Source organism: Schistocerca serialis, chromosome 1, assembly GCF_023864345.2.
Source record: "Schistocerca serialis cubense isolate TAMUIC-IGC-003099 chromosome 1, iqSchSeri2.2, whole genome shotgun sequence".
NCBI classification, from domain to species: domain Eukaryota; kingdom Metazoa; phylum Arthropoda; class Insecta; order Orthoptera; family Acrididae; genus Schistocerca; species Schistocerca serialis.
This window is the reverse complement of record NC_064638.1, coordinates 374,940,499-374,964,992: the sequence shown is the minus strand read 5'-3', so window position 1 is coordinate 374,964,992 and position 24,494 is coordinate 374,940,499. Positions and strand designations below refer to the sequence as shown.

The window sequence follows — 24,494 nt, the reverse complement described above, 5'->3', positions numbered from 1 at the left end:
TAAAGGAAAAAAAAGACTGCTTCACACCGCTCTGTTCTCTGCCGAACTTCAGGTCCTCCGAATCACTGAACACATCAGCAAAGGCTTCAACGCTGCCAAGTCGACAGCTGCGGTTTTTCTGGACTTGCAGAACGCCTACGATAAGATCTGGACCGACAACCTCGTGTGCAAGATGCTGACGCAGACACCAATACCAGATATCTATGTGAAGATTGTGGGTGACTTCCTCCGTGGTAGGACTTTCCTCGTGGCTCACCAGGGAATGCGTTCTGGCATTCGCCCATTGACAGTTGGCACTTCTAACAATACCACCACTTGCAAAGTAGGTTAGAAATCAGATTAATAATATTGCTGACGCAGCATATGTTCGCTTTATCGGGCAACAACAAAGTTATTGACTGTGGATGGTATCATCAGAATGGAAATAATGAAGTCACTGTAAAAAAGTCATTAATTTTGGCACTTATCTTGAACGGATTCCCACGTAGATTTCGTCGAAATTGTTATGGCTCTTTTTGTTGATTCTAGGGTGATTCCACTTTGGCTGCTAGAAGATCCAGATCTGTATTTTAGCAATATTTGAAGACCTAACAAATGCGTTTTCCAGGAAATTCTTAATGATCAAACAATCCCAGATCAGAACAATGGTGTGGCAAAAATAATTTTTGACTTGGTGTTCACGATCCACATTTTTATTAAACTTCTTGTAAATTCACATATACTTCTTCTTAATTGGCACATTACCAAGAAAACAGTTTTGTATCAATCTTCATATATTTGATTTCCACTTTAACCAAACACAAGACTTGACTGTTCTTTTACAAAGCGAAATAACAACTTAACTTCTGCAAAATGAAACAAAGACTGCTCTTTGCGCAATCGCGTCAAAACGGTTACAAATAAGTCAAAGATTATGACAGTCTCACATAAATGAATACACACAAGAACCATATCACTGTAATATATCGATACATCGGAGTACCTATACATTAATAAAACCAAATGTGAATATTGTCACAAAAATATGTCTCTTACTTCGCAGAAAAGTAGTATGACATTACTGGTATCGAGAACTGGGGTTGGAGTGCCGTAATGGTCACGTAAATAAAGAACCATTACACACTCCACAGGGATTCGTGCTATCTCCCATTCTTTTTAACATTTACGTGAATGATATGCCGGTCATCCCCGAGTGCCAACTGGCACAATATGCTGATGACACGGCACTCTATACCACTGGACGTATCACTGACGCCGTGCCGCGCGGGATTAGCCGAGCGATCTGGGGCGCTGCAGTCATGGACTGTGCGGCTGGTCCCGGCGGAGGTTCGAGTCCTCCCTCGGGCATGGATGTGTGTGTTTTTCCTTAGGATAATTTAGGTTAAGTAGTGTGTAAGCTCAGGGACTGATGGCCTTAGCTGTTAAGTCCCATAAGATTTCACCCACATTTGAACTGACGCCGTCACCGCCCGCCTTCAACGACAGGTGGACGCCACCATCACATAGTGCCAGACAAACAAAATCGCTCTTCATGCCACCAAAACTACGGCGGTCTACCTCACGAAACGGCGCCCAGTACTCCGCCGCAATATTTCGATTGCGGGCGTGCAGGTGCCCTGATCCCCGACGACCACCTATCTCGGGGTCCAGATGGACCACAAGCTGCTGTTCCACTGTCATGCAGAGTATGTCGCCAACAAGGGGCAAAAGCTGACCAGGACCTTGTGCCCCCTCTTCCGTAGTAGGGAACTTAACCTGCCTACCAAGCTCCGTATCTACCGGGCCGCTATCCTGCCTGCCCTCACGTATGGCTCCACTGCATGGGACACGATTAGTGTCACAGGATGCGGACGTTGCAGCGCCTGCAGAACAAGGTTCTCAGGTGGAGCCTGCACGCCCCGCACTCACGCGGATTGTGACTCTGCATGATGAAGCAGATATCGTCCCCCTCAAGGAGACTATACGCAACAACGCGCCGCGGTTCTATGAGAAAGTGGCTGCCCTACGGGACACTGTCCATGGGCTACGCCACGTTGGGACTACACATCCACGTCGCTGGCATCGCCAACCGGTTCCGCTGACCATCCTCGCGGAATCGGCTTCCGAACAGGACTAGCGCTGGGCCTCCCACGCCCACTACGGCTGCCTCCTTTGCCAGGACTAGCCCTCCATTCCACGTCCACGACTTTCCACTCTTACCTGCCCATGTTGGACTACGTTTTTATGGCGTACTGTCACCGTTGCAGGGTGGTATGGGACTCCAAGTCCCACCGCCGCACCTCCAAAGTGTATTGCAGTGTCACAATGTTTCGTGCTGAGCAGCCAATCAGCAGATTAAAAAGAAAAATAGAGCTTTCTCATTGCATTGTTAACCTGACTTTCTCGTACTGAGTTGTATTAGTATTTTTCCATTTCTTCTTTTTCCGTCATGTTCCTCTTGCTCCACGTATCGTGTTTTGTAGCCCGCTACGATTTATTATGAGTGATGCACGTCTTTTCTTATTCAGCCTCGATGTATTTACCTCTTTGTCTGATACATATACGTCTTTTTTTAAATAAATCTGTGGACTATGTGTCTAAAGTATTTATTAATTTCGTCCTATTCGTAATTTTATAATTTTGTGTTTGCAATTACATTCTTATCCTAAACTTCTTTTGCGGTCTCTGCTTATGACCCCCTATTCCTCTCAGAAATATGTCACTTTTGCATTTTGTAATATTCTTCGTTTTTCAGTAGAGTACAGGCGCAGTGACATTGTGTTGTAATATTTAATTATGCTATGTGTTTTGTTTTATTTAATTTCTGATAGTGCACAACAAATTAAGTACTCTTATTTTCTCTGTACTGTCCACTTGTCCTGCAAATGATGTTTATCGCTAAATGTCGAATAAATTTACCCTTTATATTTGTTTATTATCAGTTACTAGTTACACCTGATAGATTCTAGCCGAAACACTACCTAATGAGTGAAGTTCATAGGCGAACAATTAAACACACCCACACACACAAAAGCACACACACACACACACACACACACACACACTCTGAGACAAAGAGATAATTATGTATTGAGAACTTTCTCCATAGGACATTACCTTTAAAAATTACGTTATTGTCAGTCAGCATATTCATTTCTCTTCTCAGAAGTAAAAGTTGTTTGAGTATTTGAGAGCTTAATTGGCTGCTGTGTTCCAAAGACATTTTTTTCCGCTCCTTGGAGTTGGGCAGGCTGTTGTAGAATAAAGTCTCGTTCTTTTCAATCAAGAGTCCTAGCTGGCTGCAAGTGGTGCAGAATGGATATGTTGTCCATCTCTACAGCCAAACTTACAGGAATTACTGTCGTCTGTGAGATTGTTAAAGACAAATATTGTCATAGCACTGATGCCTATCCTGTAGACGTTGCTTTTTTCTGGACATACCTGGGTAACAGCAACACATTACTCTTTTATGTATCTCTTTTCTCTATTATGTTCATGTTAACTTTCAGTCAATAAGGCTAGCCTAAGTACACACAAGAAACAAAATATTTACAGGTTAAATTGTCCTCTTAGAATCCAAAGAGACCAGTGTCACTTTCGTTTGAAATGCTGTCTGTTTCTACCATTCCCAAAATTACTTTAAGGATAAACTATACCAAAGTACCTGTAAAGCACATGAATCTTTCAGCTCGTTCGTTAGCTTGTGACAAACCCCATTTGGAAAGATCAGACTGAAACATCATACGCTTGTTTCATCGGCGCAGTTTTACCGCGAATACGGTAGAAAATTTCTCTTGGTTTTGATTTTCCATTCACTTTTGTCCGCGTCTTTCCAGCAAATGCGCCGTCCATTCGTACTTTTTTTAGCCACATAACTTTTAATGCCTTTCAGTTGTAACTGACTCTAAACGCTTATCTAAACTCCGTTTCAAGATTTACCTCTGATCATTATTAGCACCTGTCCAATGCGTTTCTCCACAAGTACAAATTTCAGAACTTATTCTTCCGTCCTAGGACATTATCAGAATTAAACTTGTTATTCAACGAAATACTCTTTCGTGTGACCGGTATTACATCTGATTTCTTCCTTGCTTAGCCATCACGTTTTGCTTCACAGGTACCATCATTCTTTCATGTTAGTTGATACTTCGAGCGATTCTTCTTAGCACAACTTCGTATGTAAGGGTGAAAATCTTATAAAGAACGTTTAGTTCCACTAATATTTGTCTATTATTACTCAATTTTTGCTTATTAGGCCATCGTTAGGTGACAATTATGTAGTGTCCTCGAAAATACTAATGCCCAAGAAAGTTTCGACAAATTGTTATTTTCTTCTCTACTTCCTTTTATTTAACGTATTCTGTGTTAGTCTTTCCGTTCTTTTAAGCTTTCTGCTTTGTGCTGGAATGACCAATTTTTTTCAGTTTTCCTTTCACTAAAAGATGTAAAATCATATTTGTTACTCGATTATTTTGCCATCTCCTTCAACATCCCTTCAGTGTTTCACTCGCTTCTTCTAAGTGTTATTCTAATGAAGAACTGGTATGTATGCGATATTCATCGTGCTTGTGCTTATTGTTCTATGAAAAGTTAACAGTTTTTAGCAGCTGATGTTACACGTCGTGTGATCCTTATGTCGGGGACAGAAGATCGAACTCGTATTATTCTAATCCCGCAGTTCATGTCTGACATCAGCTTCTGTGAAGTTATTTTATTAACTAGCGCTGCCATGCTTGAGTTTAATTTTCATTAAATGTCCCATAATACCCCGATATTAACACTGAGTTCTCTTTTTGCTCCACACCCACTTCTTTGTTCTTTTCTAACAGTACTGCACAGCTTTACCTGTCTCTGTCTGCCTCTTTCTCTCTCTTTCAGACACACACACACACACACACACACACACACACACACACACACTCACTCTCTTTGTGCTTTCGAGAGTTTGTTTATGCTGTCATCAGATCAAAACCTCTTACCCTCACTGTATGGTCTAAGTAGTTCTCTTTTATGACAATCTATTATTACGACACTAACCAGCTCAAAGTACTTCTTCCGCTGGTCTGCGTCGGCGCCTCCACCACCGATGGACAGAAGCACCTTCAGCGATGGGAAGCGCTCCTTGAGCGCCACCACACTGGTGTACTTGGAGGTGTCGTCCTGGTATCGCGGCACCGCCTTGTAACTGTCCGTGTCGATGGTGGCGTAGCCGTAGATGAGGTGCGTGCAGTAGGTCAGGCTGGGCTCGATCTCCGACACGAGCATACGCTTCGGATCTGCAACAGTTGTTACGTTCTCAAGCAAGTAGGATGTAAAGATTGAGGAGATAATCTTTCTCAGCACGTGTCGTCTTTTAGAAGTAAACCGTGACTAACGCGAATTAAAAAATTTCCTCGATAACTGAACTTTAAAAGAAGTTTGGGGCTTCCAGCCGCTCTTCCTTTACTACGCCCCAAAATATTTGGACAGGGTGCCTGTCAGTCATCCTCAGGAGAGCCATCAAAGACTGACGAAGTCTTCGCCCATCCTGAAACTTATAACCGCAATGAGTTTGTTTCGCACATGCATCCATATCGTGGTGACAGACTAGCAAAACATCTTGCCAATAGGTAATTTTGAAAGGCATGAATACAGTAAGCAGGTCCAAATGATTGCATGTTGCAGCAGTTATTCACGGATGAAAACACTTGCACATGATAGAGCGAATTGGGGGACTACATCAAAAGCGTCTTCTTGCTATAGACCACATCGGCAACCATGTCCACTTCTTCTTCGAATGAATTTTTTCCTCTGTATGCTCATTATCAGTTACTATTTGGCTTCTAATAGTCAAACCGCTAAGGCTGTTGTCTGTAGCTATTATGTGCAATTCATTGACAAGTCATCGAAATGGTTCCTATACCACCAGTTATATTTTATTATCAAAAATTTACTGCTAAGTGACAAACACAAACACACACGCACACACACACACACACACACACACACACTCGCGCGCACATAGATGGATATTGTAGTCTGAGATAGAGACACAATTACTTATTCAAATTTCTTCTGACGAACAGGGAAAGTTGCAAACATAAAAGATTTCATTTTGTCTTTAAAAAGTTCTTTATTGTCTATAAGTATATTTAATCCACTTCGCAGAGGTAAAAGGTAATTCAACGTTCCATTTTCTTCTATGTCCAAAGAAAAATATATGTGTTTGCCATCTTGATTTGCAAAGATCCCACTGTTAGAGTTCGTTAACAACAAAAATCAGGGGGCAGTACCTATTTCACACACACACACACACACACACACACACACACACACACACACACACACTTTATATACAGGGTGTTTCAAAAATGACCGGTATATTTGAAACGGCAATAAAAACTAAACGAGCAGCGATAGAAATACACCGTTTGTTGCAATATGCTTGGGACAACAGTACATTTTCAGGCAGACAAACTTTCGAAATTACAGTAGTTACAATTTTCAACAACAGATGGCGCTGCGGTCTGGGAAACTCTATAGTACGATATTTTCCACATATCCACCATGCGTAGCAATAATATGGTGTAGTCTCTGAATGAAATTACCCGAAACCTTTGACAACGTGTCTGGCGGAATGGCTTCACATGCAGATGAGATGTACTGCTTCAGCTGTTCAATTGTTCCTGGATTCTGGCGGTACACCTGGTCTTTCAAGTGTCCCCACAGAAAGAAGTCACAGGGGTTCATGTCTGGCGAATAGGGAGGTCAATCCACGCCGCCTCCTGTATGTTTCGGATAGCCCAAAGCAATCACACGATCATCGAAATATTCATTCAGGAAATTAAAGACGTCGGCCGTGCGATGTGGCCGGGCACCATCTTGCATAAACCACGAGGTGTTCGCAGTGTCGTCTAAGGCAGTTTGTACCGCCACAAATTCACGAAGAATGTCCAGATAGCGTGATGCAGTAATCGTTTCGGATCTGAAAAATGGGCCAATGATTCCTTTGGAAGAAATGGCGGCCCAGACCAGTACTTTTTGAGGATGCAGGAACGATGGGACTGCAACATGGGGCTTTTCGGTTCCCAATATGCGCCAGTTCTGTTTATTGACGACGCCGTCCAGGTAAAACTAAGCTTCGTCAGTAAACCAAATGCAGCCCACATGCATATCGCCGTCATCAATCCTGTGCACTATATCGTTAGCGAATGTCTCTCGTGCAGCAATGGTAGTGGCGCTGAGGGGTTGCCGCGTTTGAATTTTGTATGGATAGAGGTGTAAACTCTGGCGCATGAGACGATACGTGGACGTTGGCGTAATTTGGACCGCAGCTGCAACACGGCGAACGGAAACCCGAGGCCGCTGTTGGATCACCTGCTGCACTAGCTGCGCATTGCCCTCTGTGGTTGCCGTACGCGGTCGCCCTACCTTTCCAGCACGTTCATCCATCACGTTCCCAGTCCGTTGAAATTTTTCAAACAGATCCTTTATTGTATCGCTTTTCGGTCCTTTGGTTACATTAAACCTCCGTTGAAAACTTCGTCTTGTTGCAACAACACTGTGTTCTAGGTGGTGGAATTCCAACACCAGAAAAATCCTCTGTTCTAAGGAATAAACCATGTTGTCTACAGCACACTTGCACGTTGTGAACAGCACACACTTACAGCAGAAAGACGACGTACAGAATGGCGCACCCACAGACTGCATTGTCTTCTATATCTTTCACATCACTTGCAGCGCCATCTGTTGTTGAAAATTGTAACTACTGTAATTTCCAAAGTTTGTCCGCCTGAAAATGTACTGTTGTCCCAAGCATATTGCAACAAACGGTGTATTTCTATCGCTGCTCGTTTAGTTTTTATTGTCGTTTCAAATATACCGGTCATTTTTGAAACACCCTGTATATATATATATATATATATATATATATATATATATATATATATATATATAAATGATTAATGGAAAATCTCATATAAGATATGAAACAAATACTAACAAAGAGATAGAGGGGCTGGCCAGTATATATATATATATCGCAACTGATTAGATTATCAGTCGACGAATATGAACATTTTAAACGACAGACGAAGTACTCTTGAAGTTCAGTGACTAATTGTAAGTAGGCTGTTTATGTTTTCTCTATGTAAGTAGGCTGTTTATGTTTTCTTATTGGCAACGTTACGTAGCGCTCAATATGAAAATCACTGGCTGTGCTGTGTGCAGTCTGTGGCTAGTTTGCATTGTTGTCTGCCATTGTAGTGTTGGGCAGCGGCAGCTGGATGTGAGCAGCGCGTAGCGTTGCGCAGTTGGAGGTGAGCTGCCAGCAGTGGTGGATGTGGGGAGAGAGATGGCGGAGTTTTGAAATTTGTCATGAACTGCTATATTTATATATGATGATATCAAGGTAAATACATTGTTCGTTCTCTATTAATATCTTTGATTTGCTAACTATCCCTATCAGTAGTTAGTGCCTTCCATAGTTTGAATCTTTTATTTAGCTGGCAGTAGTGGCGCTCGTATTGCAGTAGCTTGAGCAGCGAAGATTTTTGTGAGGTAAGTGATTTGTGAAAGGTATAGTTTAATGTTAGTCAGGGCCATTCTTTTGTAGGGAATTTTGAAAGTCAGATTGCGTTGCGCTAACAAAATACTGTGTGTCAGTTTAAGGACAGTCTTGTATAATTGTTCAAAGGGGAAGTTTCATAATAATGTTTTGTAATTACAGTGAATAAAACAGAAACAGTAAATTAATAAACTTATAAGACATGATATGATGCTTGCTAAACCGACCATAGCGTGTGTGTGTGTGTGTGTGTGTGTGTGTGTGTGTGTGTGTGTGTGTGTGTGTATTTCTCTGTCTGTCTGTCAGTCATGGGATAGCCGTGTGCACATACACTGAAGAGCCAAAGAAGCTGGTACACCTGCATAATATCGTGCGTTGGGACCCGGCGAGCACGCAGTAGTGCCTAATACAATGTCTGAAGTAGTGCTGGAGGAAACTGACGCCATGAATCCTGCAGGACTGTCCATAAATCCGTAATAGTACGAGGGGTTGGAAATTTATTCTTAATAGCACGTTGCAAGACATACCAGATATGCTCAATAATGTTCTTGTGTGGGGACACTGGTGGCCAGCGAAAGTGTTCAAACTCAGAAGAGTGCTTCTGGGGCCTGGGGTCACTCTGTAGCTATTCTGGACGTGCGGGGTGTCGCATTGTCCTGCTGAAATAGCCCAAGTCCGTCGGAACGCACAATGGACATGAATGGATGCAGGTGATCGACAGGATGCTTACCTACGTGTCACCTGCCGAGAGTCGTATCTAGACGTATAAGGGTTCCGTATCACTCCAGCTGCACGCACCCCACACCATTATAGAGCCTCCACCAGATGGAGCAGTCCCCTGCTGACAGGCAGGGTCCATGGATTCATGAGATTGTCTCCATATCCATACACGTCCATCCGCTCGATACAATTGAAACGAGACTCGTCCGACCAGGCAACATGTTTCCAGTCATCAACAGTCCAATGCCGGTGATGACGGGCCCAGGCGAGGCGTAAAACTTTGTATCGTGCAGTCATGAAGGGTACATGAGCGGGCCTTCGGCACCGAAAGCACATATCCATGATGTTTCGTTGAATTGTTCGCACACTGACACTTGTTGATGGCCCAGCATCGAAACCTGCAAAAATTTGCGGAAGGGTTGCATTTCTGTCACGTTGAACGATTCTCTTCAGTCGTCGTTGGTCCCGTTCTTGCATGATCCTTTTCCGGGGTCAGCGATGTCGGAGATCTGATGTGTTACCGGATTCCTGATGTTCACGGTGCACTTAATCGCTACCTCGCAGATGTTGTGTCCCATCGCTCGTGCGCCGACTATAACACCACGTTCAAACTCACTTAAATCTTGATAATCTGCCATTGTAGCAATAGTAATCGATGAAACAACTGCTCCAGACACTTGTGGTCTTCTAGAGGCGTGGCCGAGCCAACTGTTGCGCCGTATTCTGCCTGTTTTCATGTCTCTGTATTTGAATTAGCATACCTCTACTAGTTTCTTTGGCGCTTCAGTGCGTAACTATGGCGACAGTACCACATACACCAGGCATAAAAGGGCAGTGAATTGGTGGAGCTGTCATTTATGCTCAGATGGTTCACGTGAAAAGGTCTCCCACACAATTCTGGCCGCACGACGAGAATTAACAGACTCTGAACGCGGAATGTTAGATGGAGCTAGACGCATGGGACGTTCCATTTCAGAAATCGTAAGGAAATTCTATATTCCGAGATCCACAGTGAGAACAGTGTGCCCAGAATACTATACTTCAGGCCTTAACTATTCGGAAAGCAAGTTCCGATCGGTCAAGAAATGGAAACCACTGTGAAAATCTAATAAAGCTATGCACATACGTGTTCAACAGTATCTCTAGTATCCCTGTCGGTTGCATCACTTCGCTCTTTTCAGTTCTGAGAGCATGGTGAGCACATACAGTTGCGTAGAAAATAGTGTCTCCCGCAAAGTATGAGGTCCTGGTGAGACATTTCGCCTGATCTTATGCAGCCCAGAACTGTTATACGGTTCCTAGTTCGTGACAATTATCGGTCACAATCTGCAGAGGCAATGAAAATGCTCCTGCAGCATTTTCGATGGGAAGTTTTTGACCACCCGCACTGCAGCCGGTAATTGGTTCACGCTGTGTTTCATCTCTGCTCGCATTAACTACTGACTATGAAGACATTTCCGCACAGACAACGAGCTATAGTTGAGCGTAGAGAATTGGCGGGAAGCATAGGCGGCTGCCTTCTATGACGAGGGTATTGGGAAGTTGGTATAACGGTGCGACAGATGTCCTAGTTGAAGCGGCGACTACGTAGCGAAGTAGCTGGAAGGTGGAGCCAGCTGTCGCAAATAAAACATTTCTGATTTTCAATGTAGTTTCCATTTTACGGCTGTTCGGAACTTACTTTCTGGACAAGCCTTGTATCATCACGGACACGGCAGTGGCCGACGGCCTTCGTTTAACGACCTAGAGTAGCGGCGTTTGCGTAGGGTTGTCAGTGCTAACAGACAAGCAACTCAACTTGAAATAACCACAGACTATGATGAACGTAACCGTTGGAACAGTGCGGTGATATTAGGTGTTAATGGGCTACGGCAGCAGACGATCGACGCGAGTTCCTTTGCTAACAGCATGAGATCACCTGCAGCGCCTATCCTGTGCTCGTGACCATATCGTTGGACCCTAGATGACTGGAAAACCGATGGGTCCCGATAGCAGTTGGTAAGAGCTGATTGTAGGGTTCGAGTGTGGACACAAGTTGTCAACAAGACACTGTGCAAAGTGGTGTTAGCTCCGCAGTGGTGGGTGATGTATTTACTTGGAACTGGACCGGGGGTCCTCTAGTCCAACTGAACTGATCATTGACCATTTGCAGCCCTTCATGGACTTCGTGTTACCAAATAACGATGGAATTTTTAGGAATGGCAATAAGTAATGTTACCGGACTGTAATTCCTCTCGACTAGTGAGAAGAACATTCTGAATATTTCGAAAGAATGATTTGGCCTCCCAGATCACGTGACGTGAATTCCATTGAATGTTTGTGGGACATGATGGAGAGATCATTTACTGCACAATCTCCTGCACCGGCAACACTTTCGCAGTTATGGATGGGTATAGAGGCATCATGGATCAATATTTCTGCAGGGGACTCAGAAGGATCTGTTGAGTCCGTGACACGTCGAGTTGCTCCACAACACCGGGCGAAATTAGCTCCGATACGATATTAGGAGGTATCCCATGACTTTTGTCGCAACAATGTATGTCCAGGATGAATTCTAAGCATCATTCTACGTAGTCTCCTATGTTTCCCGCTTACTAGGAGGGTGCGTTAATCACTAAGCCATGTCGGCACAGCAGTTCACGCAACTGCACTGATTATGCTGGTATGTCTCCCTCCTCGATCCACATTCTCAATGTTCTTACTTTAAATTCCCCATTACTCGATGCATGGCCTTGATACAAATTTTCACTGGCCGCTTCAGTCTAAATACGTAAAATCATACCTGTATGAGACCAGTAAAGTCACTGAAAATGCGTAATTTCATTTGTATAAGGATGGATTCCGTTGGAGATTCAGAGACTAGAAATGGAGCCAACTACGAGGGAGTACTGTCAATTAATGCCTCCGAATTTTTTGTTCTGTTCTCAGTATCGGCTGAGGTATTACATGTCATACACGTTACTCGAGCGACTTTCCCGCTTCGCTGACGCAAGTTAGAGCCCTCTGCTATCAGAATGGCACGGAATTGTAGCGCGTAACATAGAAGTGTGCAACATAACTATGTCGGTACGTGAGAAACGGCCTGCTGTAATCGAGTTTCTAACCCCAAGGAGCACGCTCTCGTTCAGCATGACTATCCAAGACTATTCAAGAGCGCAGTGACATCTGCAACAGTGCGGGTTCACAGTCTCGGTCATTCTCCGTACAGCCCCTACTTCACCCCATCCGATATTCATCTGTTTCCGCCGGCCGAAGTGGCCGTGCGGTTAAAGGCGCTGCAGTCTGGAACCGCAAGACCGCTACGGTCGCAGGTTCGAATCCTGCCTCGGGCATGGATGTTTGTGATGTCCTTAGGTTAGTTAGGTTTAACTAGTTCTAAGTTCTAGGGGACTAATGACCTCAGCAGTTGAGTCCCATAGTGCTCAGAGCCATTTTTTTCATCTGTTTCCAAAACATAAATAAAACCTTCGAGGACTTCACTTTGATAATGATGAAGCGGTGCAAGCAGAGGTGAGGTTGTGGCTGCGTCAACCAAGTCAAACATTCTACAGAGCCGGCCACTGTGGACGAGCGGTTCTAGGCGCTTCTGTCCGGAACCGCACGACTGCTACGGTCGCAGGTTCTAATCCTGCCTCGGGCATGGATGTGTGTGATGTCCTTAGGTTGGTTAGGTTTAAGTAGTTATAAGTTCTAGGGGACTGGTGACCTCAGATGTTAAGTCCCATAGTGCTCAGAGCCATTTTGAACCATTCTACAGAGACGGTATCAACAAACTGGTCTCTCGTTGGGAGAAATGTGTTCATCGCCAGGGTGACTGTGTTGAGAAATAAATATATAGACACGAAAAATAAAGATGCAGAGCGTTAATTAAGTTCGTTTCAATTAGAAAAAAAATGTTCAAATGTGTGTGGAATCTTATGGGACTTAACTGCTAAGGTCATCAGTCCCTAAGCTTACGCACTACTTAACCTAAATTATCCTAAAGACAAACACACACACCCATGCCCGAGGGCCGGCCGAAGTGGCCGTGCGGTTGTAGGCGCTGCAGTCTGGAACCGCAAGACCGCTACGGTCGCAGGTTCGAATCCTGCCTCGGGCATGGATGTGCGTGATGTCCTTAGGTTAGTTAGGTTTAACTAGTTCTAAGTTCTAGGGGACTAATGACCTCAGTAGTTGAGTCCCATAGTGCTTAGAGCCATTTGAACCACCATGGCCGAGGGAGGACTCGAACCTCCGCCGGGACCAGCCGCACAGTCCATGACCGCAGCGCGTTAGACCGCTCTGCTAATTCCGCGCGGCCTTCAATTAGACAGCTTTAAGAGTTTTGAGATAAAAAGTCAGAGGCATAAATTCACAGCATGCTCTCCTGCAATCATAAATCATGAATAATAATTACTAAATCAACCATTTTGAGGTAATCGCCTCGAGCGAAAACACAGATACTTCTCGTGGTAATTGGATCCAGAAACGTTTTGATATCAGTTGTTTTTGTGAGATATGTTTAAACGAAATTACTTAGATGTGAGTTCTTACGTTAAACTGGCACACATTGTTATTTTGACCATTGTTTTTACTAGGGCTGTAAATGTCTTACATACGGATTTAAGAAAGCCGACGACCTGTGAATTAAACATGATTCATTACTTAGGGGCTCCTTCAGCAGCCACCCTGTGGGAACCCAAGTGGCGCAACGCTTCCGCTGCTGAGGATCGCTACGAGACAGAGCAGCCGTGGGACTGGACTGCCGCAAGTGGGCCAGTGGATCCCCGCCACGTCACTGCCCTGACCTCAAGACTGTTGTTCAAGGCCTTACACTGAGTTCTCTGCCAGGTACCCAAGCGTAGCAACCTTGTACTGCGCAAGAGAGGTAGCTCGTTCCAATTCAGCGCAGCTACACGAACAAAACAACTTTCTCTGGGAAATGTGAGGTGACGTGACAGTGTTTTACTGTGCTGGAAGGCCCTTGCCGATTCCAGAATTGTCCAGTGAACGCAGCAAGATCAAACCCAGTTACAGGCAAGAACAACACACAGCGGAAGGCTGAAGATGTCGACAACGCTTAGAAATTGGAATGGAAGCGTTAGTTGAGTGTTTGCAGTTGTGCTATTTAGTCTGTAGATTGGTTTGATGCAGCTCTCCAAGCTAGTCTGTCCTGTCCGGTCTCTTCATCTCTGCAAAGCTACTGCAACCTACATCCTTTTGAATCTACAATTTTTGGTCACCACATTTCCTTCCATTTTGGAACTCATGATCCATTCGCCATATGTCCTAGCTTTCGATCTCTTCTGTAGTCAAGTTGTGCAATAAATTTCTTTCTTCCACAATGCGCTTCAGTACCTTTCCATTAGTTATTCAATTAGCCCACCTAATCTTCAGCATTCACCCTTAGCATCACATTTCGACAGTTTCAATTCGCTTTTTGCCGTTAGTGTTTACTGTCCACATTTCACTTCCATACAAGGCTACGACACAGGCAAATATCTTCTGAAATGACGTCCTAACATTAAAATTCAGATTAGATGTCAACAAATTCCTATTTTTGCGTATGCTGTTCTTGTTACCACCAGTCTCCATTTTAATATCCTCGCTGCTTCGGCCATCATCAGTTATTTTGCTACCGTAATAGCAAAACTTGTCTACTACTTTTACTGTCTCTTCTCCTAATTCAATTCCATCAGCATCGCCCGATTTTATTCCACTACATTTTATTATTATTGTTTTACTTTTGTTGATGTTCATCACATAATCTCTTTTCAAGACACAACCCATTCCGTTCAGCTGCTCATCTGAGTCCTTTGCCATATCTGACTGAGTTACAGTATCATCAGCAAATCTCAAAATATTTATGTTTTGTAGTATTTTGCATAAAAATGTTATTTTCATGCTGCACATTAATTTTTTGTTTTACTTATGCACCCACAGTCATTTCGCCTAAAAAAAAGCATTTTCAGTGGGTGTCTTGGAATATTACATGATTTTCCCGTTGTCACACATAAGTTATAGTGTTAAAACAGATCATGGAAATATTTTGTATAATGAAATGGAGAAGTACTTACAGGTCAGTGTTTAATTGTTTAGTTATAAATCAAGCAGCATTCCTCAAATGAAAACTCGTTGAAAGCTTCCACTTTTTCTAGTACCCATTGTGTTTTCGTAAGATAACACTTTAACTTTCTTTTTTCTCTGTGTAGAGTCTCATTCGTTTTCGTAAGTGTTGCCAACTTTCGTGGTCTTTACTTCCAGCTGTTTTCGTTTGACTGTATATGTGGCAATGTAAGTTTTGTGTCTTAGCATCTCTCTCTCTCTCTCTCTCTCTCTCTCTCTCTCTCTGAGTGTGTGTGTGTGTGTGTGTGTGTGTGTGTGTGTGTGTGTGTTTGTGTCTATACAGTTGTTTTCAATTATGTTCTTTGGACAGGAATGTCATTTGTGATCATCTATTGGAATGTTTGTCTGTTATATGATCAGTTAGTGTAAACAATGAATGTCATATTCACTTGGTCATTTAGTAGTAGCTTCTTTCTGCCTTTATTTTGTATATATGATCATTTTCTTGTAACGTTAGCAGGTGTGTTCCATTATTTATTCTATTTTCATACCTTTATCTCTTGTAGTGTGCTTGTGACTCATTTCCTTGAACGTTATGCAACAATTAAGTAGATGTTCTCATATTTCCATTCTCTGATGTTCTTTGTATGGGATGTCGAGTGCTCTGCTGGTATTTCTTACTTACCTTGAATGATATTTGTTGCATAGTAGTTGGTATATTGCTGCCTTCTGGCAGATGTCTTTGTCATTTGCTACGTTAGATGTTTGCTGTTTGTCTGAATGCTGTAGTTATGGCTTGTTTTTTTAATGTTTGTTATTGTATGTGTGAGTTTCCGATTGTATGCAATTGTGAATGACCTAGAATCTTCTGTCGTGTTTTCTTGTAGTCTTTGTGTTGTTGTTCTGTCACTGTGTGTGCTTGTTTGTGTGGGCTTTGTTATGTTGTTGTTTGTGGCTCTGTGAGTGTATTGCGTTTACGTGCATTTGTTGTGACTAGACTGCATTTGTAACCTTTGTTTTTTGCTATTTATTTGACGATTTTGTTTCTGGAAATTTTCTCTGCTGAGTGGTACTGTGTTGACCCAGCAAACTATGTATATAAGAATTGCTTGATTCTGTGAGTGTGGGTAATTTGAAGTTTGATGTATGAGTGTGCCAGATGTTTTAGGATTACACTAAATTTCAAAGCCGTGGTGTTTGTTTTGTTTTTTAATTGTTATATCTAAGAAGTTCATTTTGTTGTCATACTTCCTTTCCACAGTGTATCTTATATTTGTGTATTGTGTTTATATCTGCATGTAAATTACCCATTTGTTTCTGGTTCATTAATTAAACAAGGGATCATCTGTCTATCTGACTCAGTGTAGTATGTTGTACCTCTTTGTGATAAAGATTTTCTTCGTTGTTTATGAAAATGTTTGCTAGGGAACCTGACACTGGTGATCCTACTGGTAGCTTAGCTTCTTGTAAATAGTATTCATTATTAAACTGAAAGTAGTTTTGTTCCATTATCAGTTACAGAGACTTGTTTATTTCTTTGGTATATTCATAAGGAATTTGGTTGTTATCTTTCAGGTTTTATTCTGTGACGTGCATTTTTTATTACTCGTATGCATGAAAACGTATTTTCTGTGTAAGAGAGAGGAGGGTAGTTGTGACTAGGACTTTTATAATTTTTATAAGTCATATTAACTGCGAAGTGTTCCTTATAGTTCTATCATCTTCTATTTTTACTTTTAAAAAGTAATTTCAGCAAGAGTCCAAGGAATATAAATGCAACTGAAATCACTCAACAGGAAAGTCCACTGGACCTGACGGGATACCAATTCGATTCTACACAGAGTACGCGAAAGAACTGGCCCCCTTCCAACAGCCGTGTACCGCAAGTCTCTAGAGGAACGGAAGGTTCCAAGTGATTGGAAAAGAGCACAGGTAGTCCCAGTCTTCAAGAAGGGTCGTGGAGCAGATGCGCAAAACTATAGACCTATATCTCTGCGTCGATCTGTTGTAGAATTTTAGAACATGTTTTTTGCTCGCGTATCATGTCGTTTCTGGAAACCCAGAATGTACTCTGTATGAATCAACATGGATTCCGGAAACAGCGATCGTGAGAGACCCAACTCGCTTTATTTGTTCATGAGATCCATAAAATATTAGATACAAGCTCCCAGGTAGATGCCATTTTCCTTGACTTCCGGAAGGCGTTCGATACAGTTCCGCACTGTCGCTTGATAAACAAAGTAAGAGCCTACGGAATATCAGACCAGCTGTGTGGCTGGGATGAAGAGTTTTTAGCAAACAGAACACACCATGTTGTTATCAATGGAGAGACGTCTACAGACGTTAAAGTAACCTCTGGCGTGCCACAGGGGAGTGTTATGGGACCGTTGCTTTTCACAATATATATAAATGACCTAGTAGATAGTGTCGGAAGTTCCATGCGGCTTTTCGCGGATGATACTGTAGTATACAGAGAAGTTGCAGCATTAGAAAATTGCAGCGAAATGCAGGAAGATCTGCAGCGGATAAGCACTTGGTGCAGGGAGTGGCAACTGACAAATGTAATGTATTGCGAATACATAGAAAGAAGGATCCTTTATTGTATGATTATATGATAGCGGAACAAACACTGGTAGCAGTTACTTTTGTAAAATATCTGGGAGTATACGTACGGAACGATTTGAAGTGGAATGATCATATAAAATTAATTGTTGGTAAGGCGGGTGCCAGGTGGAGATTCATTGGGAGAGTCCTTAGAAAATGTAGTCGATCAACAAAGGAGGTGGCTTACAAAACACTCGTTCGGCCTATACTTGAGTATTGCTCATCAGTGTGGGATCCGTACCAGATCGGGTTGACGGAGGAGATAGAGAAGATCCAAAGAAAAGCGGCGCGTTTCTTCACAGGGTTATTTGGTAAGCGTGATAGCGTTACGGAGATGTTTAGCAAACTCAAGTGGCAGACTCTGCAAGAGAGGCGCTCTAGGCGCTCTGCATCGTGGTGTAGCTTGCTCGCCAGGTTTCGAGAGGGTGCGTTTCTGGATGAGGCATCGAATGTATTACTTCCCTCTACTTATACCTCCCGAGGAGATCACGAATGTAAAATTAGAGAGATTCGAGCGCGCACGGAGGCTTTTAGACAGTCGTTCTTCCCGCGAACCATACGCGACTGGAACAGGAAAGGGAGGTAACGACAGTGGCACGTAAAGTGCCCTCCGCCACACTCTGTTGGGTGGCTTGCGGAGTATAAATGTAGATATCTTACTGTAAGAACGGTTAATCCAAGAAAAAGGTGCAGTTTTTAATGTTGCAGTGTAAATAATAACCATAATTATAATGAAACATCATCTAGCAATTCATTCAATGCTTGATGGAAAATTAGGAGTGTTTCCTGACATTTAGCTTGCGGCATTCATAAAATAATAAGATCTGCAAGTTGATCGTCGATGGATCTACGCTAGTTTATCTTCTAGTGACTTTACTCTTCTGCTCTAAAGCATTGTGGGTGTTTACTTAGTCGTTTGATTTGAATGTGGCCTCATCAGCCCACAGACAAAAGTCGGTAAATCTAGACTTTAAATTAGGAAGCGGGTGTTAAAGGTGATTCTGGCATGGAAATCATCTTGTCTAAAGTCTGATGAACAAGACTGTGAAACATCATCATACAGAATTCTCCAGACGGTATTTGTTTCCACTCGGGAAATCTGTGCTAGTCTTCGTGTGGAAAGAAATGGGTCACAATTTATTGTAACGAGAATCTTTGAACTTCTGCCGTCGGAACACATCTGCCGTTTTTGTTATGACCGTGAGTCATTTCTACTGTTCATGGCCATGACTGTGATTCCGAGTCTCCAATAGGCGAGAAACATACTCGTATCTTTACCGGCGTGAACGGTCTTGATATTTCTCTGCATAACGTGTTCACCTTGTCGTTAATTCTGGGAACATTTCCGAATACCATAAACATGTCAAATCCCTCTCCTTCAGAATGCGTCCTTACCCAACAAATAACGTAAGCACAATAAAAGTCACAACAGAGAAGCGAAGAACAGGTTACGCTACCTACTGTCAACAGTACGCAGTCACTTAAGCTGCGCTGAGAAGTTATGCCACAGGTCGCTGTCAAAATGCTATCGAATTGGCCCAAAATACAGAAAGACTTTTTAGACAAAAGATATTTAGTTTTCAGTGCTCTATTAAATGGTACGAATATTGTGCCATATTGCCATTTAAAATTATGAAGCTTTGTGGGAATTTAAGTTGCACCCTACAATTCACCCTGTTGGTTTGCCAAAGTGCACGATTCGTATGAACTTGAGCAGTCGTCCGATATAGGCCATCTCTATAGAAAACAAATGCAGTTTACCAGGATCCTAGCAGCGATCGAGTCCTGTCATTTCCCTTGCCTACCGTTGAATGTACAAAGGACAGGCAAATGAAAATGAGGCACATTGAAGAAAAGTAAATAAACTGTTTATTATTTCAAAAGTAATCGGCATAATTGTTAACACATTTATCCAACTGTAATACAAGACGGTCAGTGTCTTTATGGAAAACCGAGCGAGGTGGCGCAGTGGTTAGCACACTGGACTCGCATTCGGTTCAAATGGTTCAAATGGCTCTGAGCACTATGGGACTCAACTGCTGAGGTCATTAGTCCCCTAGAACTTAGAACTAGTTAAACCTAACTAACCTAAGGACATCACAGACATCCATGCCCGAGGCAGGATTCGAACCTGCGACCGTAGCGGTCTTGCGGTTCCAGACTGCAGCGCCTTTAACCGCACGGCCACTTCGGCCGGCTCGCATTCGGAAGGACGACGGTTCAATCCCGCGTCCTGCCATCCTGATTTAGGTTTTCCGTGATTTCCCTAAATCGCTCCAGGCAAATGTCAGGATTGTCCCTTTGAAAGGGCACGGCCGACTTCCTTCCTCATCCTTCCCTAATCCTATGAGACCGATAACCTCACTGTTTGGTCTCTTCCCCCAAACAACCAACCAACAAATGTTTATGGAAAATTGTTTGCAGTAGTCTTCGGAATTATGATTGTACCAAGGCTTGAGCTTCTTCGTTTGAAGCATATCTACGACCACGAACGTCTTCCTTCACGTTCAATAAATGTTGCATCGGGAGAGATCGGGACTGTATGGGTGACGCGTAAAGGCTTCGCAGCGAAACGTCTGCAGCGTATTCGAAACAACTTTGGGAACATGTGGGCTCACCCTTTCTTCGACGAAGTCATCGACCATCTTGTCTCACAGTGGGATAAACGTATTAACAAATCTGGTAATTAATTTTGAAATAATTAACATACGTCTTTCCCAGCTGTCTCGTTTCCATTTGACTGCCTCTTATACAGGGTGTTTATAATTAAACTTTCAAAACGGTGTATAAATAACACCACTGGTCAGAATGACGTCAAATTGCAACGGAATATTATCGAAGAAGGGGGAAATCATAAGGTAGAAGAAAAAATAGTGTGAAAATTGATCAATAGATGGCACTGTACGTGTCAGAACACGTAAATAAAAATACACGACCCACTGAAGTTGGTATAAACGCGCCGGGTACACGGTTTTTCCTCCTTTCGAGTCTGCGACGTTCGCCGTGGCTGTCTCAATGCAAGGTCGCGCTCTGCTTGAAAAGCTGTATTACAAGAATGATGACCGTGCACACGTCGCTCTGCAGAAGTTCCGGACACTGAACGGTTTGAAAAAAGACATTGGTGCGATGACTGCTGTGGGTCTGGAGAAACTGATTCGGAAATTCGAAAAGACGAGTTCTTTTGGTGTGCAACCTGGTAGAGGGAGGAAACGAATTGCTTTGACGTCAGTGGAAGCAGTGGCCACAGCAATGCAGGAGGAGACGAGTGGTGGTGTGCAACCGTGTAGTGCACGGAGAATTGCCCGAACATTGAACATACCCGTGAGCACGGTGCGTAAAATCCTACGAAACATGCTTCTTTGCTATCCATTCAAAATTACCCATGTGCAGGAGTTGCTTCCTGTTGACCTGCCAGCAAGAGAGACCTTTGTTTTAGAATTTCTTGCTCGCTTGGAAGTGGACAATGATTGGCCGTAGAGATTTTGTGGATAGACGAAGCCCATTTCCATCATATAGAATTGTCGAATATGGGCAATGGAAAATCCACACGCAAATCAACCAGTACGACTTCATCCTGAAAAGGCCACTGTGTGGTTGCGGCTTTACGACATCATTTGTCATAGGGCCATATTTTTTCGAAGAGACAAGCGCTTCCCGTCCTGATACCTGTAACGTCACTGGTAAACGCTATGACTGTCTTTTGTACAACCACATCATTCCAGCTCTCCAACAGCGCGGATGTACGGATGGGATCATTTTTATGCAAGATGGCGCACCTCCGCACATTTCAAATCCAGTTAAGCAGCTGCTGAAGCGCCATTTCGGAAATGCTAGAATTATCAGGCGCCATTTCTCTACAGCCTGGCCGTCCCTATCACCTGATCTTAATCTGTGTGACTTCTGGCTTTGGGACTGTCTGAAAGACGTTGTGTTCAGTGTTCCGATTGCAAACTTAGCTGCATTGAAGGCACGCATTGTGCAACACATTCTGAACGTGACCCCAGAAACACTTCGATCAGGTGTGGAACACGCTGTTTTTCGATTTCAACTTGTTGCAGAAAACGGTGGACAACATATTGAACATGTTTTGCGCCAGACGCACGGAAATTAATAACGCGATTTGATTTCCATTGATGCCTTTTATGCTATTTTTGGCGTCAGGGCAATTAAAAAGCTATATGACTGATGCTTTTTATGAGGTTTTTGCCCTCAGGACAGTTAAAAATCGATGTGATTGATGCTTTTTTTGCGGTGTTGGTCTCAGGACAGTTAAAAATCGGTGTGAGTTATGCTTTTTACGCGGTTTTTGGCCTCAGGTCGATTAAAAACAGATTTTTCCCGTCCGATGTAATATGATGTTGCCATGGTGGATGGGCTTACGTAACTAACAGTATCACACCTGTATACCCATGCACACTGAGTAGTACATTTTCTTTAATGACTGACATACAACTAAGCATTGTTGTATGATTCATTTGTCATTTGTAGTCGACCACCATTACATTATGATGCTTACAGCGCCATCTATTGCTACATTTTTTAACTATTTATTTTTCTTCTCCAATACGTTTTCCCCATTTGTATGGCATGAGAGATTCTAAATCTGACTCATTAACATTGTAGTTCCTTGAAACACTGAACTACAGTTTTCTTGGCACTTACAAGGGAACCTCCCCATCTCACCCCCCTCAGATTTATTTATAAGTTGGCACAGTGGATAGGCATTGAAAAACTGAACACAGATACATCGACAAAACAGGAAGAAGTTGTGCGGAACTATGAAAAAATTAGCAAAATATACAAAGTGAGTAGTCCATGTGCGACATATGCAACATCAAGGAAAACGTGAGCTCAGCAGCTCCGTGGTCCCGCGGTCAGCGTGAGCAGCTGCGAAATGAGAGGTCCTTGGTTCAGATCTTCCCTTGAGTGAAAAATTTATTTTCTTTATTTTCGCAAAGTTATGATATGTCCATTCGTTCATTGACGTCTCTGTTCACTGTAATACGTTTAGTGTCTGTGTTTTGCGACCGCACCGCAAAACGGTGCGATTAGTAGACGAAAGGACGTGCCTCTCCAATGGGAACCGAAAACATTTGATCGCAAGGTCATGGGTCAACCGATTCCTCCACAGGAAAACACGTCTGATATGTTCTATACGACACTGGTGACAGATAATAATTGTCTGAAAATAAAAAATTAAACTCTTCACTGAAGGGAAGACTTGAACCCAGGACCTCTCGTTCCACAGCTGCTCACGCTAACCACGGGACCACGGTGCTCCTTAACTCTCATTGTCCTTGATGTTCCCTACCTTGGACATGGACTACTCAGTTTGTATATTTTGCTTATTTTTTTCATAGTTCCACACAATTTCTTCCTGTTTTCTCGATTGATCTGTGTTCAGTTTTTCAAGGCCTATCCACTGTGCCAACTTATAACTAAATCTGAGGGGGGTGCGATGGGGAGGTTCCCTCGTTAGAGGTAACTGTATTTGCAAAAGATTAATATACTGTCGAGATATGAATTGTGAATTGTGGGCAGTCAGAGTGAGCCTACTATCGAGAAGATTGAGGGATTTTTCAAAATTTTTATTTCAGTATATTTTATTTTTGTGACCCTTATACTGCGTGTAAGGATGGAAAAGCTGTAGCGCCTGGGCTGGCGAGGCACCAGATGTTTCTAGATACGCACCTACCCAGTCTCAGTTCACTTGTGCAGCGTTCCGACATCTGCTGAGCAGTGGACGCTATTTAAAAAGCATTACTGACAAAGGGATGCGTTGAGTTGCCCCTCTGCCAGCCAGACGAAGGGCTGGAAACGGTCAAGCAGGGCAACGACAAAGGTAAACAAAGCAAACATTCCGTTACATTTACAACAACAGTTCCCGATGTTGACATTTCGTCAGAACGGAACTCAAGTATGATGAGGTTGTTTTCTGTTCTTGTGATTCAGATAACCATTTTGTATTTGGCATTTCACATATGGAGATGATTTACCCCATATGGGATTCAATCGTGCCATATTACTAAACAGCTGCCAGGGCACAATTATTATGGTATGTAGCCACATTTAACGTGCAATTATCGTTACCCGTAACTTGTGCAAGTTGTGAATTCGAATGTTACCATCTTCAGTCCATCCAGTAGGTTGTGCGGCAGCCCAGAAACACATCATTTGGCAAATCAAGTATATTTTAATGGTTAGTAAGGACCATCAAGGGGCAACGGCCTTGCCGCAGTGGATACACCGGTTGCCATGAGATCACCGAAGTTAAGCGCTGTTGGGCGTGGGTGGCACTTGGATGGGTGACCATCCAGCCGCCATGCGCCGTTGCCATTTTTCAGGGTGCACTCAGCCTCGTGATGCCAATTGATTAGTCAAGAATACCATCATAACTACCGGGAGAGTGGTGTGCTGACCCCGCGCCCCTCCTATCCGCATCCTCCTCAGAGAACGACACGGCGGTCGGATGGTCCCGGTAGGCCACTCGTGGCCTGAAGACGAAGTAAAGACCATCAAATGCATTCAGGTATGCCATTTGATGGCTTTCAATCCTGCATCCACACCCTTACCATTTAGGATTTGGGCGAGTGACTGTGAC

General features: G+C 43.2%; 1 protein-coding gene and 1 pseudogene across 2 annotated transcripts in view; one reads left to right on the top strand and one right to left on the bottom strand.

Moving 5' to 3' along the window:
- Positions 1–24,494, bottom strand: part of LOC126470849 (chitinase-like protein Idgf4) — an 88,937-nt gene that overhangs the window by 40,992 nt on the left and 23,451 nt on the right. For both annotated transcript variants that reach the window (XM_050098868.1, XM_050098874.1), the window contains exon 2: positions 5,017–5,255. In XM_050098868.1, the coding sequence (XP_049954825.1) occupies positions 5,017–5,255 (239 nt within the window). The remainder of the gene's footprint in view (positions 1–5,016; positions 5,256–24,494) is intronic.
- LOC126424928 (5S ribosomal RNA) lies at positions 24,113–24,229 on the top strand (annotated as a pseudogene).